Genomic DNA, 15,369 nt, shown 5'->3' with positions numbered 1-15,369 from the left:
ACGTACATAAACATGCCTCAAACAGCCCACCCCCCGACACAAACAGCCCATCCTCCTCACACACACACACCACAGGAAGACCTATCACAGAGCCCCTTCCTGTGTCTCTCTGCAGCTCCACTCAGCTGTGTCATTCTCTGTTTCCTGTCGGAGCCCCCTCCCTCTCAGCCACACCAACCAACCAGGACCCTGTTGATCCACACTAACCAAGACCCCACAAGGGCAGCCCTCTCTGGGGGGAAGAGAACAGGAATAGTGAGGCTTTGGTCTCCACTCCAGCCCCTCAGTAACTACGGAGGGCGGAGAAAAACAGAAAGAGAAAGGCCACTCTGGGAGAGACTACAACACTGTACCTAGGAGGATAAAATCATTGACTAAGCTGGAAAGGACTATTACACAGATCGATCTTCCAGAATTACGGGGCAGGGGGGGGGGGGGGGGGGGGGGGAGAAAGCGAGGTTGCAAGATGTAGAGTAGGAGAGAGAGAGAGAGATAGAGAGAGTCATAATAATATGATCAAAAACCCAGCAGCGGGAGGCCTGTGAAGTCAGGTCCTGCGCCTTAAGTGTGTCCGCTTGATAAACATCACACAGGAAGGGGACACTCATTCAGACCTAGGTCAAATAAATACGTCCGTCTAATACTTTCAAATTAACACCTGAACACCTCCCTCTGCAATTGGATCCTGGACTTCCTGACGGGCCGGCCCCAGGTGGTAAGGGTAGGCAACAACACCTCCACCACGCTGACCCTCAACATGAGGCCCTCAGGGGTGTGCTTAGTCCCCTCCTGTACTCCCTGTTCACCCATGACTGCATGGCCACGCACGACTCCAACACCATCATCAAGTTTGCTGACGACACGACGGTGGTAGGCCTGATCACCGGCGGCGATGAGACAGCCTAAAAGGAGGAGGCTCCACATTGATCTGGGACCGGTGCTCCCTGTATATAGCTCCATTCTTGTGTGTTTTATTCCTCTTGTGTTACTATTTTTCTGTTTATTATTTCTTTAAACTGCATAGTTGGAAAGGGCTCGTAAGCATTTCAAGGTAAAGTCTACACCTGTTGTATTCGGGCGCATGTGACAAATAAAATGTGATTCGATTTGAAATACTTGAGCTATGCTTGATTCATGGACATATAATTTGATTTAGTTGATCAAATTATGATTTAGTTCACTTGGTACAATGGAACCAATAGAGTAGTCCCCAATGTGTAAACTACATGCTAAATCAAGCACACCTCAAATATTTTCAAGTATTGGACATACGCATTGTGTTTGGAGTGTCTTCAATATATATGATGTATGTGTGCGTTGATGGGTGTCTGTGTAGCCGCGTGTAGGGGGGTGAATAATAGTAGATAAAGCCCAGGAGAGGGCTATGTAACAGAGATATGGTCTGTGTTCCAAATGGCGGCAAATAGGGTGCCATTTGTGACGAAGTGGTTGAAACCCACACACACACACACACACACACACACACACACACACACACACACACACACACACACACACACACACACACACACACACACACACACACACACACACACACACACACACACACACACACACACACACACACACACACACACACACACACACAGGAGATCTGATGTTTTCCGTGTATCCGTTGGCAGTTTAACAAACAGTTGGGGAGACCTGACAGAACCGCTGTGATTTGAGTTACACCCATTCACACACACGCACACGCACACACACACACACATTTGAGTTCTGCCCTTGTAGGCTAGCTGTCCTGCTGACAGATTGGTTTAATAGCAGTCTAATGTCGAGGGGGTTTGGTCATAATAAAACAAAAGCTTAACATTTCCACTGACTCACTAAACTATACTGCAATTAGTGCCCTGCAACTGCTGCCCTCCAACCGACCGGTTCAATGCTTTAAATACACAGTGATAACCATTAAGCACAGATTTACAACATCAACACAATAAACTTCAACGTAATTCATGAAGTCATTCCTAATACAAGGATTAGCGTTGATTCGGTCAGGTCTAAACAACTAGAAAGCTCTACAATACACACACAATAAGAGCAAGAGAGGGTGAGCGAAAGAGAGAGAATATCTGTCATCACTACGGACCTGTCTAACAGCATCTCCACACCACAATTCAGAGAAAAACTACCATTGAGTGTCCCTGTTTCAAAATAACATATTTTAAACCCAGTCCATGCAGTTTGCTTTTACTCTACAAGACGTCGTAAAGGGAGACCGAACGTTCCTCAAAGTGCCCGTATGTGAAAACCACAATAGTCATTTTGTGGTCCATAATCTCTATCTCAGTATCACTAGCATTTCCGAATGCTATTTCAGTTGTACTATTGTGACATGTTACGCCATCATAGTGTGCATAATGTGGCATGATGTCAATATTGTAATGCTTGCGTCATATCCATGTACATTTATTTATACTGTATTTTAGGGTGCAGTTACACATTTATCATTACTAGAAGTAGGCTATCATATATTGTGGTAGTTTTGGATAATAAAAAACATAAATCGATGTCTCGCATACATACAGTACATCATCCAACCAATAGGTCGGTAGATCCACAAAACTAGAATGAGTTTACTAGTCAAATTGCCAATGTCAGATGTTCCAAGCCTGTTCCACACATTCTATTTCTAGGGGTAGATCAGTAACATTAGTAACATAGAGTCCTGGGTGTTTTCATTATCCTGACACAAATCCAAGATGGCGTAGCAGTCAGACATGTGTTTCAAATCAAATCAAATCAAATATATTTATATTGCCCTTCTTACATCAGCTGATATCTCAAAGTGCTGTACAGAAACCCAGCCTAAAACCCCAAACCGCAAGCAATGCAGGTGTAGGAGCATGTTTGTCTTGTCCCGTCTTGTCCCATGTAAATAGTCGGTGGTACGAATCTGCTATTTTTATCTAAATTGTAATTATTTCGCCACTATGGCCTATTTATTGCCTTACCTCCCTAACCTTACTACATTTGCACACACTGTACATAGATTTTTTTATTGTGTTATTGACTGTACGTTTGTTTATCCCATGTGTAACTCTGTGTTGTTGCTTTTGTCGCACTGCTTTGCTTTATCTTGGCCAGGTCGCAGTTGTAAATGAGAACTTGTTCTCAACTGGCCTACCTGGTTAAATAAAGGTGAAATATTTGTATTTTTTAAATTTTTATTCTGTTGCAAAAAAAGCAAACAGAATGAAACAGGGAGGGACCTATCTGAATTTGTCCAATAGAAACACTTGTTTTGCTCTGTTTGCTTCCGTTTGGTTCTTAAACGGTAAACATTTTCTGTGATGAATTCACTCCGGTACTGATTCTGTTAAACAGAGGAGAGCTCAGCTTGGACCCCATTGGTCACACTCTGTTACCCATGGGACCTCACAGCTGGAACTCGCTGCTAATTTGCCATGGTTAGACTTGTCTTCTTTACAGAGAGACCTGCGTCATAAAATACTAAAATATTTGAAAACCGAGAGGGGAAAAGTATGAACTATGGGATATTCTTCCCATCAAACAACTTTTTTTTGTCCAAACCTTGCCGTTGAAACACTAGCCACTTTGATTATGCATTCAAAGCTGTTTCAACAAGATTATACACTCAAACAGATACAAAGGAATGTTTTTCTTTGAAAGTTGTGCATACTACCAACCTGATCGCCCCTATAGTTACACAACACACCGATGTGACCAATAGACATCTTATGTCTGACGTTTAAGCAGTTACAAATACCTTATTTTTTATTTATTTCACCTTTATTTAACCAGGTAGGCTAGTTGAGAACAAGTTCTCATTTACAACTGCGACCTGGCCAAGATAAAGCAAAGCAGTGTGACACAGACAACAACACAGAGTTACACATGGAATAAACAATAAACAAGCCAATAACACAATAAACAAGTCAATGACACAGTAGAAAAAAAAGAAAGTCTATATACAGTGTGTGCAAAAGGCATGAGGAGGTAGGCAATAAATAGGCCATAGGAGCAAATAATTACAATTTAGCAGATTAACACTGGATGGATAAATGAGCAGATGATGATGTGCAAGTAGAGATACTGGTGTGCAAAAGAGCAGAAAAGTAAATAAGAACAATATGGGGATGAGGTAGGTAGATTGGGTGGGCTATTTACAGATGGACTATGTACAGCTGCAGCGATTGGTTAGCTGCTCAGATAGCTGATGTTTAAAGTTGGTGAGAGAAATAAAAGTCTCCAACTTCAGCGATTTTTGCAATTCGTTCCAGTCACTGGTAGCAGAGAACTGGAAGGAAAGGCGGCCAAATTAGGTGTTGGCTTTGGAGATGATCAGTGAGATATACCTGCTGGAACGTGTGCTACGGGTGGGTGTTGTTATCGTGACCAGTGAACTGAGATAAGGCGGAGCTTTACCTAGCATAGACTTATAGATGACCTGGAGCCAGTGGGTCTGGCGACGAATATGTAGCGAGGGCCAGCCGACTAGAGCATACAGGTCGCAGTGGTGGGTGGTATAAGGTGATTTGGTAACAAAACGGATGGCACTGTGATAGACTGCATCCAGTTTGCTGAGTACAGTATTGGAAGCTATTTTGTAGATGACCTCGCTGAAGTCGAGTATCGGTAGGATAGTCAGTTTTACTAGGGTAAGTTTGGCGGCGTGAGTGAAGGAGGCTTTGAGGCGAAATAGAACGCCAATTCTAGATTTGATTTTGGATTGGAGATGTTTAATATGAGTCTGGAAGGAGAGTTTGCAGTCTAACCAGACACCTAGGTATTTATAGTTGTCCACATATTCTAGGTCAGAACCGTCCAGGGTGGTGATGCTAGTCGGGCGGGCGGGTGCGGCCAGCGAACGGTTGAAAAGCATGCATTTGGTTTTACTAGCGTTTAAGAGCAGTTGGAGGCCACGGAAGGAGTGTTGTATGGCATTGAAGATCGTTTGGAGGTTAGTTAGCACAGTGTCCAAGGAAGGGCCAGAAGTATACAGAATGGTGTCGTTTGCGTAGAGGTGGATCAGGGAATAGCCCGCAGCAAGAGCGACATCATTGATATATACAGAGAAAAGAGTCGGCCCAAGAATTGAACCCTGTGGTACCCCCATAGAGACTGCCAGAGGTCCGGGCAACATGCCCTCCGATTTGACACACTGATCTCTGTCTGCAAAGTAGTTGGTGAACCAGGCGAGGCAGTCATTAGAAAAATCAAGGCTATTGAGTCTGCCAATAAGAATAAGGTGATTGACAGAGTCGAAAGCCTTGGCCAGGTCGATGAAGACGGCTGCACAGTACTGTCTTTTATCGATGGCGGTTATGATATCGTTCAGTACCTTGAGCGTGGCTGAGGTGCACCCGTGACCGGCCCGGAAACCGTATTGCACAGCGGAGAAGGTACGGTGGGATTCGAAATGGTCAGTGATCTGTTTATTAACTTGGCTTTCGAAGACTTTAGAAAGGCAGGGCAGGATGGATATAGGTCTGTAACAGTTTGGGTCTCGGGTGTCACCCCCTTTGAAGAGGGGGATGACCGCAGCAGCTTTCCAATCTTTAGGGATCTCGGACGATACGAAAGAGAGGTTGAACAGGCTGGTAATAGGGGTTGCAACAATGGCGGCGGATAGTTTTAGAAAGAGAGGGTCCAGATTGTCTAGCCCAGCTGATTTGTACAGGTCCAGGTTTTGCAGCTCTTTCAGAACATCTGCTATCTGGATTTGGGTGAAGGAATAGCCAGGAGGAGGGCATGGCCAGCCGTTGAGAAATGCTTATTGAAATTTCCGATTATCATGGATTTATCGGTGGTGACCGTGTTACCTAGCCTCAGTGCAGTGGGCAGCTGGGAGGAGGTGGTCTTGTTCTCCATGGACTTTACAGTGTCCCAAAACGTTTTGGAGTTAGAGCTACAGGATGCAAATTTCTGCTTGAAATAGCTAGCCTTTGCTTTCCTGACTGACTGCATGTATTGGTTCCTGACTTGCTGGTCAAGGGCAGTCAGGTCTGGAGTGAACCAAGGGCTATATCTGTTCTTAGTTCTGCATTTTTTGAACGGGGCATGCTTATCTAAGATGGTGAGGAAATTACTTTTAAAGAATGACCAGGCATCCTCGACTGACGGGATGAGGTCAATATCCTTCCAGGATACCCGGGCCAGGTCGATTAGCTTTATGCCAGAAGAAATTTAACAAATGAAATCTCCTGGCTAATGATTCAATGAATTCTGCTGATGATAAAATGTATTTTGTATACATACAACATACGTTATATAACCTACCTTCCCTGCTGGTTCCTTACTCTGATTGGTTTCCCCTAGGTACAGATCTAGGATCACCCTCCCCTCCCCCAATCCTAACATTAACCATTAGTGGGGGAAATGCTAAACTGACCCAAGATCAGCAACTAGGGGCAAACTTCACCCTACTCTTCCTCCCTCATAGTGAAGTTCAGTAGTCTGTCCGGCTGTGCAACTAACACACACTCATGACCACAGAGGACATAGGACTGTCTGTCTGACAATTAGGTCAGAGCATCACACAGATGCCACCGCCGCACAGCCATTGGTCAACTTAAATAGGGACATGATTGGCTGGAAATATGGTCACATGACTCAAAGGACGCCATGTTGACTCTCGATGGCAGCCAGTAGCATTTTGAAATCAAAAGATACTGAAACAATAGAATTAGAGGTAGGACTCCAAAAAATGGATTGATTGATGGATGAATGAATGAACAAACAAACATGCATGTGAATGAATAAGGACTGTCTGTGTCCTACCTGGGGGCAGTCTTTGATGTAGTGGCCCTTGTTGAAGCAGAGGTGGCATAGGTAGTTGGGCGGGGGTCTTTTGCTGGGCTTGCGGGGCTCTGAGGAGAGGGAGAGGTCGGAGAAGTGGTCCGTCAAGGAGTTGAGTCCATCAACAATGTTGTTGAGCGAGTCGTATGGTGAGACATTTTTATATACCCTGTTATTCAATGCCTGGAACAAGGAGAGACAGGAAAACATGATTGGCATATTATGCAGGGAAAAAAACATGACAAGAAATGTAGAATAAAGGAAGATATGAAAATGAGGTGATGATGCCTTTATTGTAGTAACTTAATGCAAAGTTTGAAGTGCCACCTGTTCTTCCTAATGTCAGGATTTTAAGGATTTTTTATTCCATCATTACTTTTGTGGCAGAGCACCGAGCTTTATGAGTATGTTTCTGAAGAACACCTGCAACTCCCCTCTATCATGCTTACAGAGTAGTTTGACAACCTATGGATACATGATACCACTAATGAAACAATATGGATTTTCTTTCATTTGCGATGCTGTTGAGTTTAATCACCAATTTCCGTTGACTGTCCTATGCCCTCCGTCTTTTCTCTCATTAAATTCAGCACATCTGGCGCTCAGTCCAGCTGTTGCTTATGAACTGGAAAAGTACTGGGGATGTCACAAAGGAAGACAGGACTTTAGAGAAGGATGACTTACAGTAAACAAGGAGAGAGAGAGAGAGAGAGAGAGAGAGCGAGAGAGCGAGAGAGCGAGAGAGCGAGAGAGCGAGAGAGCGAGAGAGCGAGAGAGAGAGAGAGAGAGAGAGAGAGAGCTGTACATACAGTTGTATAGGTTAACCCACTTCTACCCTACAGGTTTGACTAGTTGTTTTACATTACAAGGATCTATTTGGTGTTCATAGCCTGGTCCCAGATCTGTTTATGTTGTATTGCGTGACAATGGCTAGATGGGAGTTGGCAAGACAGCATAAACAGATCTGAGACCAGGCTATTATGTTCCCAGATCTGTTTGAAGTATCACGCCATGAGGATGGTTTGTGGCTCACTCTGAGAAGTTGTGCCAGGCAATTGTTGCGTGAGATTGGTGCTCCAGTGTCTGCTTAACGCACTCTGAATATCAATTTCCATTAGCAAACTGAAGGAGAGAATACATTTTAAAAACATTTTTATTCACTTTGTCCTCCATTGAAATATTGGCATAGAAGTGACAATGAATTAGGTAAGTAGGTTCAACCTCTGTTTACGGTGAGGGACAGGAGTTTTTCCTGTATGTGACATGACCCTTGTAATAGGGCCCATCGTTTTTCATGACCATGAGACCTAACCCTAATTTCTAGGCCTATTTATAGCTTTTCCTAAGAAAAACTCCAGGTCCTACTTATGATGACCTCTCCTCTTCAATGTATAGCCCTAATAGTCCACTGTTAAAACTGAGACATGGAAGGAATCCAAGCTATATGGCAACACTGTCAGAGTTATGGAAAGTTACTGGAGTCTTTGTGAATGATATCTCTCCTTGGGAGAACCTATGTTGTTATTGTTGATGTCTTATGTTGCATAGCACAGAAATCTTACACTTGGCAACAGTGTAGCAGAAGTCGGTCCTAGTCTTTACCTAACCAGCCCGGGAGGCAGCTCAAATCAACTCTTATCAGCTCCTGTGTGTGTGTGTGTGTGCGTGCGTGCATCCGTTTGTGTGTGCGTGTTCATTTACTAGATTCTACCCTGGATAAATAAAATATTAGCTTTCTTTCTTTCTTTATGTTTTCCATGGCTTTCCATCTGCCATTGATTTTATCCACTGCCTGTTGATATTCTGCTATTGTTCTTCCTTGTGGAAGTTGCCAGTTCTATCTGACAAACATATTATGCCACATTATCTAGGGCCAGGAGTGTTTACTGACAAAGTGACCCGATCAGGAAAAAGGGCCATGGTCAAGTGGTGGGAAAAAACTCCTGGCCCTATAGACACAGAATAGTATAGATAGTGTACACTGTATATATAGATTTCTGTGCCTTGATATGCCTTACTATCAAATCAGTGAAGACAGGTCAACCATACAGTACATTAGCCATTATATAAAGTGACCATAGAGGCCCTCTCTTCCGCTCTCCTGCCTCATATACTATGAGGCAGCGAGTGGCCAAGTTGTCCCCCCCTAGCAAAATACTATTTCTCAAGCAAGAATTTAGCAATGACTCTTTAGGAGTGGTCTATTAACCAATTTACCGCATGGTGATGTCACCATGGAAAGACGAAAATCCTGTCCATGCCAACCTGCTGATTACAAGATCCTGTGTGAATTGTATTTTGAACCAGCAACTATCAGGAAATAACATAGATTTATTTTATATCATACAGTTGAAGTCGGAAGTTTACATACACTTATGGTTGGAGTCATTAAAACTCGTTTTTCAGCCACTCCACAAATTTCTTGTTAACAAACTATAGTTTTTTCAAGTCGGTTAGGACATCTACTTTGTGCATGACACAAATAATTTTGCCAACAATTGTTTACAGACAGATTATTTCACTTATAATCTACTGTATCACAATTCCAGTGGGTCAGAAGTTTACATACACTAACTTGACTGTGCCTTTAAACAGTTTGGAAAATTCCCGAAAATTATTTTATGGATCTAGAAGCTTCTGATAGGCTAATTGACATAATTTGAGTCAATTGGAGGTGTACCTGTGGATGTATTTCAAAGCCTACCTTCAAACTCAGTGCCTCTTTGCTTGACATCATGGGAAAATCAAAAGAAATCAGCCAAGACCTCAGAAATGTTTTGGGAGACCTCCACAAGTCTGATTCATCCTTGGGAGCAATTTTCAAATGCCTGAAGGTACCACGTTCATCTTTACAAACAATAGTACGCAAGTATAAACACCACAGGACCACGCAGCAGTCATACTGCTCAGGAAGGAGACGCGTTCTGTTTCCTAGAGATGAATGTACTTTGGTGCGAAAAGTGCAAATCAATCCCAGAAAAACAGCAAAGGACCTTATGAAGATGCTGGAGGAAACAGGTGCAAAAGTATCTATATCCACAGTAAAACGAGTCCTATATCGACATAACCTGAAAGCCCGCTCAGCAAGGAAGAGGCCACTGCTCCAAAACCGCCATCCAAAAGCCAGACTACGGTTTGCAACTGCACACGGGGACAAAGATCGTTATTTTTGGAGAAATGTCCTCTGGTCTGATGAAATAAAAATAGAACTGTTTAGCCATAATGACCATCGTTATGTTTGGAGGAAAAAGGGGGAGGCTTGCAAGCCGAAGAACACCATCCCAACCGTGAAGCACGGAGGTGGCAGCATCATGTTGTGGGGTGCTTTGCTGCAGGAGAGGCTGGTGCACTTCACAAAATAGATGGCATCATGAGGCAGGAAAATGATGTGGATATGTTGAAACAACACCTCAAGACATCAGTCAGGAAGTTAAAGCTTGGTCACAAATGGGTCTTCCAAATGGACAATGACCCCAAGCATTCTTCCAAAGTTGTGGCAAAATGGCTTAAGGACAACAAAGTCAAGGTATTGGAGTGGCCATCACAAAGCCCTGACCTCAAGCCTATAGAAAATGTGTGGGCAGAACGGAAAAAGCGTGTGAAAGGTAGGAGGCCTACAAACCCAACTCAGTTACACAAGCTCTGTCAGGAGGAATGGGCCAAAATTCACCCAATTTATTGTGGGGAGCTTGTGGAAGGCTACCCAAAACATTTGACCCAAGTTAAAAAATTTAAAGGCAATGCTACCAAATACTAGTTGAGTGTATGTAAACTTCTGACCCACTGGGAATGTGATGAAAGAAATAACAGCTGAAATAAATCATTCTCTCCACTATTATTCTGACATTTCACATTCTTAAAATAAAGTGGTGATCCTATCTGACCTAAGACAGGGAATTGTTACTCTGATTAAATGTCAGGAATTGTGAAAAACTGAGTTTAAATGTATTTGGCTAAGGTTTATGTAAACATCCAACTTCAACTGTATGTTTACAGTGTTAGTTTCATACAGTGTACAATATGATATAAACACAGAAAAAACAGAATTTTGACAGCACTGGGCCTTTAATTTATTACCTATTTTATTTGATGAGACACTAGCTAGGTTTCTATCCAATTTGCGACAGATTTTCATGCGAATATTCTAAAATATGCATGAAAATAATATGCTCATTTTCCAACCAGAGATGCTTCCATCAAATTGTCCTTTTGCGGATAAAAAAGCTTTGCGTGCTGACGTAGTGCACATAAAAATACATTTTGCGTTTAAATTCTCATGTACCGAATAAAAAATATAGTTAAATTGGTTTTCATCGGATTTTCAAATCTACTGATGGTTTTGTCAGAAACATTTCTGATTTATAGCGTGGCACGTAGCCAAGCGGTTAAGAGCATTGGGCCAGTAACCGAAAAGTTGCTGGTTCAAATCCCTGGGTGAATTAGGTGAGAGAAATCTGCCGATGTGCCCTTGAGCAAGGCTTTACCCTATTTGCTCTGGATCAGAACATTGATCATCATTTCCCTGTGCACTTTCACCACCCTGTGAAGTTCATCATAACTTATTAATCTGTAGTATAATAACCTGCATGCTTTCCCGAGTCGTGGTGGAAGGACCACACACCATGTCATCACGTGACTCCAAGTTTACTTCAATATGATGGTTGTTATATCAATATTTGTCCATAAAGGTGTTTCCACCGACATTTCTCGCATATTACATTTTATAGACACAAAAAGATCCCACCTTGTCTAGCATATTTGGTTTTGTCGACATTTGGAAAGTTTACCGACAAATTTGCTGTTTGACATGTGCTTTTAAAAAGGTTGGATGGAAACCTGATAAAAAACAACTACATTTAAGTCAGTGACTACAACAACAACAAAAACAAATGCACATTACTCATCCCAACATATCAAGCCTCTGGAATGGGTTGTTGTACTTGGCGTTGCATTGAGGTGGAGAAAAAAATCCCCCTCTGCTTCAACTGTTTCCAGACTGTGTGTGTGCACGCGCACACACGCACACATGCATGCGTGTGTGCATTGTGATTGCATCTGTGTGTGTGCACACACACTTGCATGCATAGGTGTATGTGTGTGTGTGTGTGTGTGTGTGTGTGTGTGTGTGTGTGTGTGTGTGTGTGTGTGTGTGTGTGTGTGTGTGTGTGTGTGTGTGTGTTTGCAAGACATTACTCAAGGGGGATCGTAGGATTGTATGACATTACACAATGGGTTTTAATGTATGAAAACCACACCCATATTTCAGAGGCCTGGTTTATGTTAAATGGCTGAAAAGCCTCTATAAAAAGTATACAATGGTAGGAATAGAAGTATTAATGTAGTATTCACTGTAGTATTTACAGCAGTATACTGTAGTATTTACAGTTGACTATACTATAAATACTGTAGCAATTACTGTAGTGTTTTTGAGGACAGTAGTGTACTGTAAAATGTACTGTAGTGTTTTTGATGACAGTAGTGCACTGTAATATTTACTGTAGTGTACTGTAATATTTACTGTAGTGTTTTTTCAGATTGTAGTACAGTATACTGTAGTATTTACTGTAGTGTTTTTGAGGACGCTAGTGCACTGTAATATTTACTGTAGTGTTTTTGAGGACAGTAGTGTACTGTAATATTTACTGTAGTGTTTTTGAGGACAGTAGTGCACTGTAATATTTACTGTAGTGTTTTTGAGGACAATAGTGCACTGTAATATTTACTGTAGTGTTTTTGAGGACAGTAGTGCACTGTAATATTTACTGTAGTGTTTTTGAGGACAATAGTGCACTGTAATATTTACTGTAGTGTTTTTGAGGACAATAGTGCACTGTAATATTTACTGTAGTGTTTTTGAGGACAGTAGTGTACTGTAATATTTACTGTAGTGTTTTTGAGGACAGTAGTGTACTGTAATATTTACTGTAGTGTTTTTGAGGACAGTAGTGCACTGTAATATTCACTGTAGTGTTTTTGAGGACAGTAGTGCACTGTAATATTTACTGTAGTGTTTTTGAGGACAATAGTGCACTGTAATATTTACTGTAGTGTTTTTGAGGACAGTAGTGTACTGTAATATTTACTGTAGTGTTTTTGCAGACTGTAGTATTTAATGTAGTGTTTTTTCAGATTGTAGTATGGTATACTGTAGTATTTACTGTAGTGTTTGTGCAGACCTGTAGTATACTGTAGTATTTACTTTTTGGGGACATTACTGTAATATTTAGTACAGTGCTTTTGTTTATTATCTTTGAAATATAAGTGGGGGGCTTTCTCCTTAAGAAACCTTACTGGTGAAATATTAAAAGAGCACATTTTCCATAACCTGTAGGTAGCTAGGATTCGGTTCTGAACGGAGACTTCAGAGCTTCTGCTATTTTCTATAACCTGTAGGGAACACAATATATGGTCTATACTTGGCATGTAGGTTTGTCACTTACTGGTGGCACAAATTGGGATATGGGGAAGGGGAATGGGCAGGGTATTTGCAAATGAAATGCTGTAGTATTTACTATATATAAAATAATGTAGTGTTTTTTTGTGCATAATACAATAGTATTTATTATAGTATTCTACAGTATACTACAAAATGCTATTCTAAGTACTACACATTATCGAGGGATACTACAATGTGTAGTATAGTATTCTACAGTTTACTACAGAATTCTTTAACTCTGTTGATGGTCTTTGTCGACTTTCTCTCTCTCTCTCTCTCGCTCTCTCTCTGCACTATGTAGGGAGTAGGGTGCCATTTGCAGTCACATATGGTCTGGACCATCAGTTGCATTGAAGGCATGTTTTCCTGTAAATATCCATGATGCCATAAATATAGAAAGTGTTTAAACAAGTATTGTGTTTGTTTGCACAACCTGATCTATTTGCATAAGTCGAGGAAATAGATCCTTGTAATGTAAAACAACTAGTCAAACCTGTAGGGTAGAAGTGGGTTAACCTATACAACTGTATGTACAGCTCTCTCTCTCTCTCTCTCTCTCTCTCTCTCTCTCTCTCTCTCTCTCTCTCTCTCTCTCTCTCTCTCTCTCTCTCTCTCTCTCTCTCTCTCTCTCTCTCTCTCTCTCTCTCTCTCTCTCTCTCGCTCTCTCTCTCGCTCTCTCTCTCTCTCTCTCTCTCTCTCTCTCTCTCTCTCTCTCTCTCTCTCTCTCTCTCTCTCTCTCTCTCTCTCTCTCATCAGCATGCAGACCACAGACCCAGATGCGTCACGCTCCTACGTGTGGCACGCTCGAGTCTGGCCTTGCCTGCACTGACCATTGAGTCAAAACAATCGCCTTTAAAACCGCCTAAACCGAGTCAGACACTTCTCTCAAAGTGTTAACTCAACATCTTAACAGCCAATTGAAAGGCACGTATAACTTTGCTGGAGTGATTCTGCTTGCTTTGGGGCGTTTAAAACGGTTATAGTCCGTGTTTTACACTTCAAGAACTAGAACCGGTGCTTCTTTTTTGGTTTTGTTGCCATAGTCTAGTATTAATTGTGCGCAATAGAAAACCAGTTCTGCTAAAATTGTGCATGCTGAATTATCCATGTTGCACTCAGGTCTGTTACTAAATGGACGTTATTTCTGTTTGAATATGATCGAATCAGATATTGCCGTAATATGTCTGACAAGTTGATGAGCACGTATTTCTGTCTATATTCGTAATATCCATGGCGGTTTTATGTAGGCTACCAGAATAGTCAATGTTGCAAACCCTCAAACATTTAGCAAAACAGCGTTCAACATACGATGGGATGTATGCAAATAAAAACAGATCGTAGGCTATTAACTATTTACTTAACGTGGCAATAGACTAAACATTTAACAAACAGACGGTTCAGTCTCTAACCTCATTCCGCTGGAGCTGAAAAAAGTTGTTGAGATAATTGGAGTTGAGGGACGAGCTCAAGTCCGCGGCGGGAGTCTTGCAGTAGTTCAACTCCGGGTGGGACGAGTTGGGTTCGGGTCTAAAGGCGTCAAACGCGCTAGTTTGGTGGGTGTCTTGCAAAGAGAGATAGACCCAATTCAGTAGCTGCGCAGGCTGGTACACGGAGGCACTGGTGTCTATGGCAGACATCAAGCTCATCTTTCAAATGGGTACACTAGCTCTTCCACCGCCGCTGTGTTTCTGGATTACTCTCAACTTTCGGAAATCTTGCTCGCTCTTTCTCTCTTTCTGAACTTCAACGGATTCACTGCTTTCTTTACCCCCACCAGGCCGTGGCAATCGTTCCTTATTCCTCTTCCCGTAAGACCCCTATATCATGCTGGGAGCCTAGTCCCAGTTTTTACCGTTACGCAAAAGTCATTGCTCTAACATGTCAGTATAAAAAGTTTTCCGCCGCTACTAAGAGCCCGTTATCTCCCTTTATTTGCAGTGGGACAACCACCCAGAGTCTCATTGGATATGTAACGCAGACTGGGGTGCGTCATGAGGCACGCAAGCGAATGAGGGTTTTAATTCACTACGAACAAAACCGTTTTTTTCTCTCGCTCTCTATCTTGTTTACTTGATGCCTTTTGAATCTCTGTAGGGTTCACTGTTGACCTTTAAAACTGTGAAATAAAATATTTTGTATCAAAATAAAAA

The 15,369-nt window shown here is 42.1% G+C and overlaps 1 protein-coding gene across 1 annotated transcript in view; it reads right to left on the bottom strand.

Annotated features, from left to right (window-relative positions):
* Window positions 1–15,167, bottom strand: part of zcchc24 (zinc finger, CCHC domain containing 24) — a 53,133-nt gene extending 37,966 nt beyond the window's left edge. The window contains exons 1-2 of the mRNA XM_038991998.1: window positions 14,629–15,167; window positions 6,766–6,966 (exon numbers count right to left, since the gene is read on the bottom strand). Coding sequence (XP_038847926.1) covers window positions 6,766–6,966; window positions 14,629–14,865 — 438 coding nt within the window. The 5' untranslated portion in view covers window positions 14,866–15,167. The remainder of the gene's footprint in view (window positions 1–6,765; window positions 6,967–14,628) is intronic.
* Window positions 15,168–15,369: the final 202 nt, after the last annotated feature.

Source organism: Salvelinus namaycush, chromosome 4, assembly GCF_016432855.1.
Source record: "Salvelinus namaycush isolate Seneca chromosome 4, SaNama_1.0, whole genome shotgun sequence".
In the NCBI taxonomy this organism is placed as follows: domain Eukaryota; kingdom Metazoa; phylum Chordata; class Actinopteri; order Salmoniformes; family Salmonidae; genus Salvelinus; species Salvelinus namaycush.
Note: the sequence above shows the minus strand (reverse complement) of the source record. Positions and strands in the feature narration are given on the sequence as shown.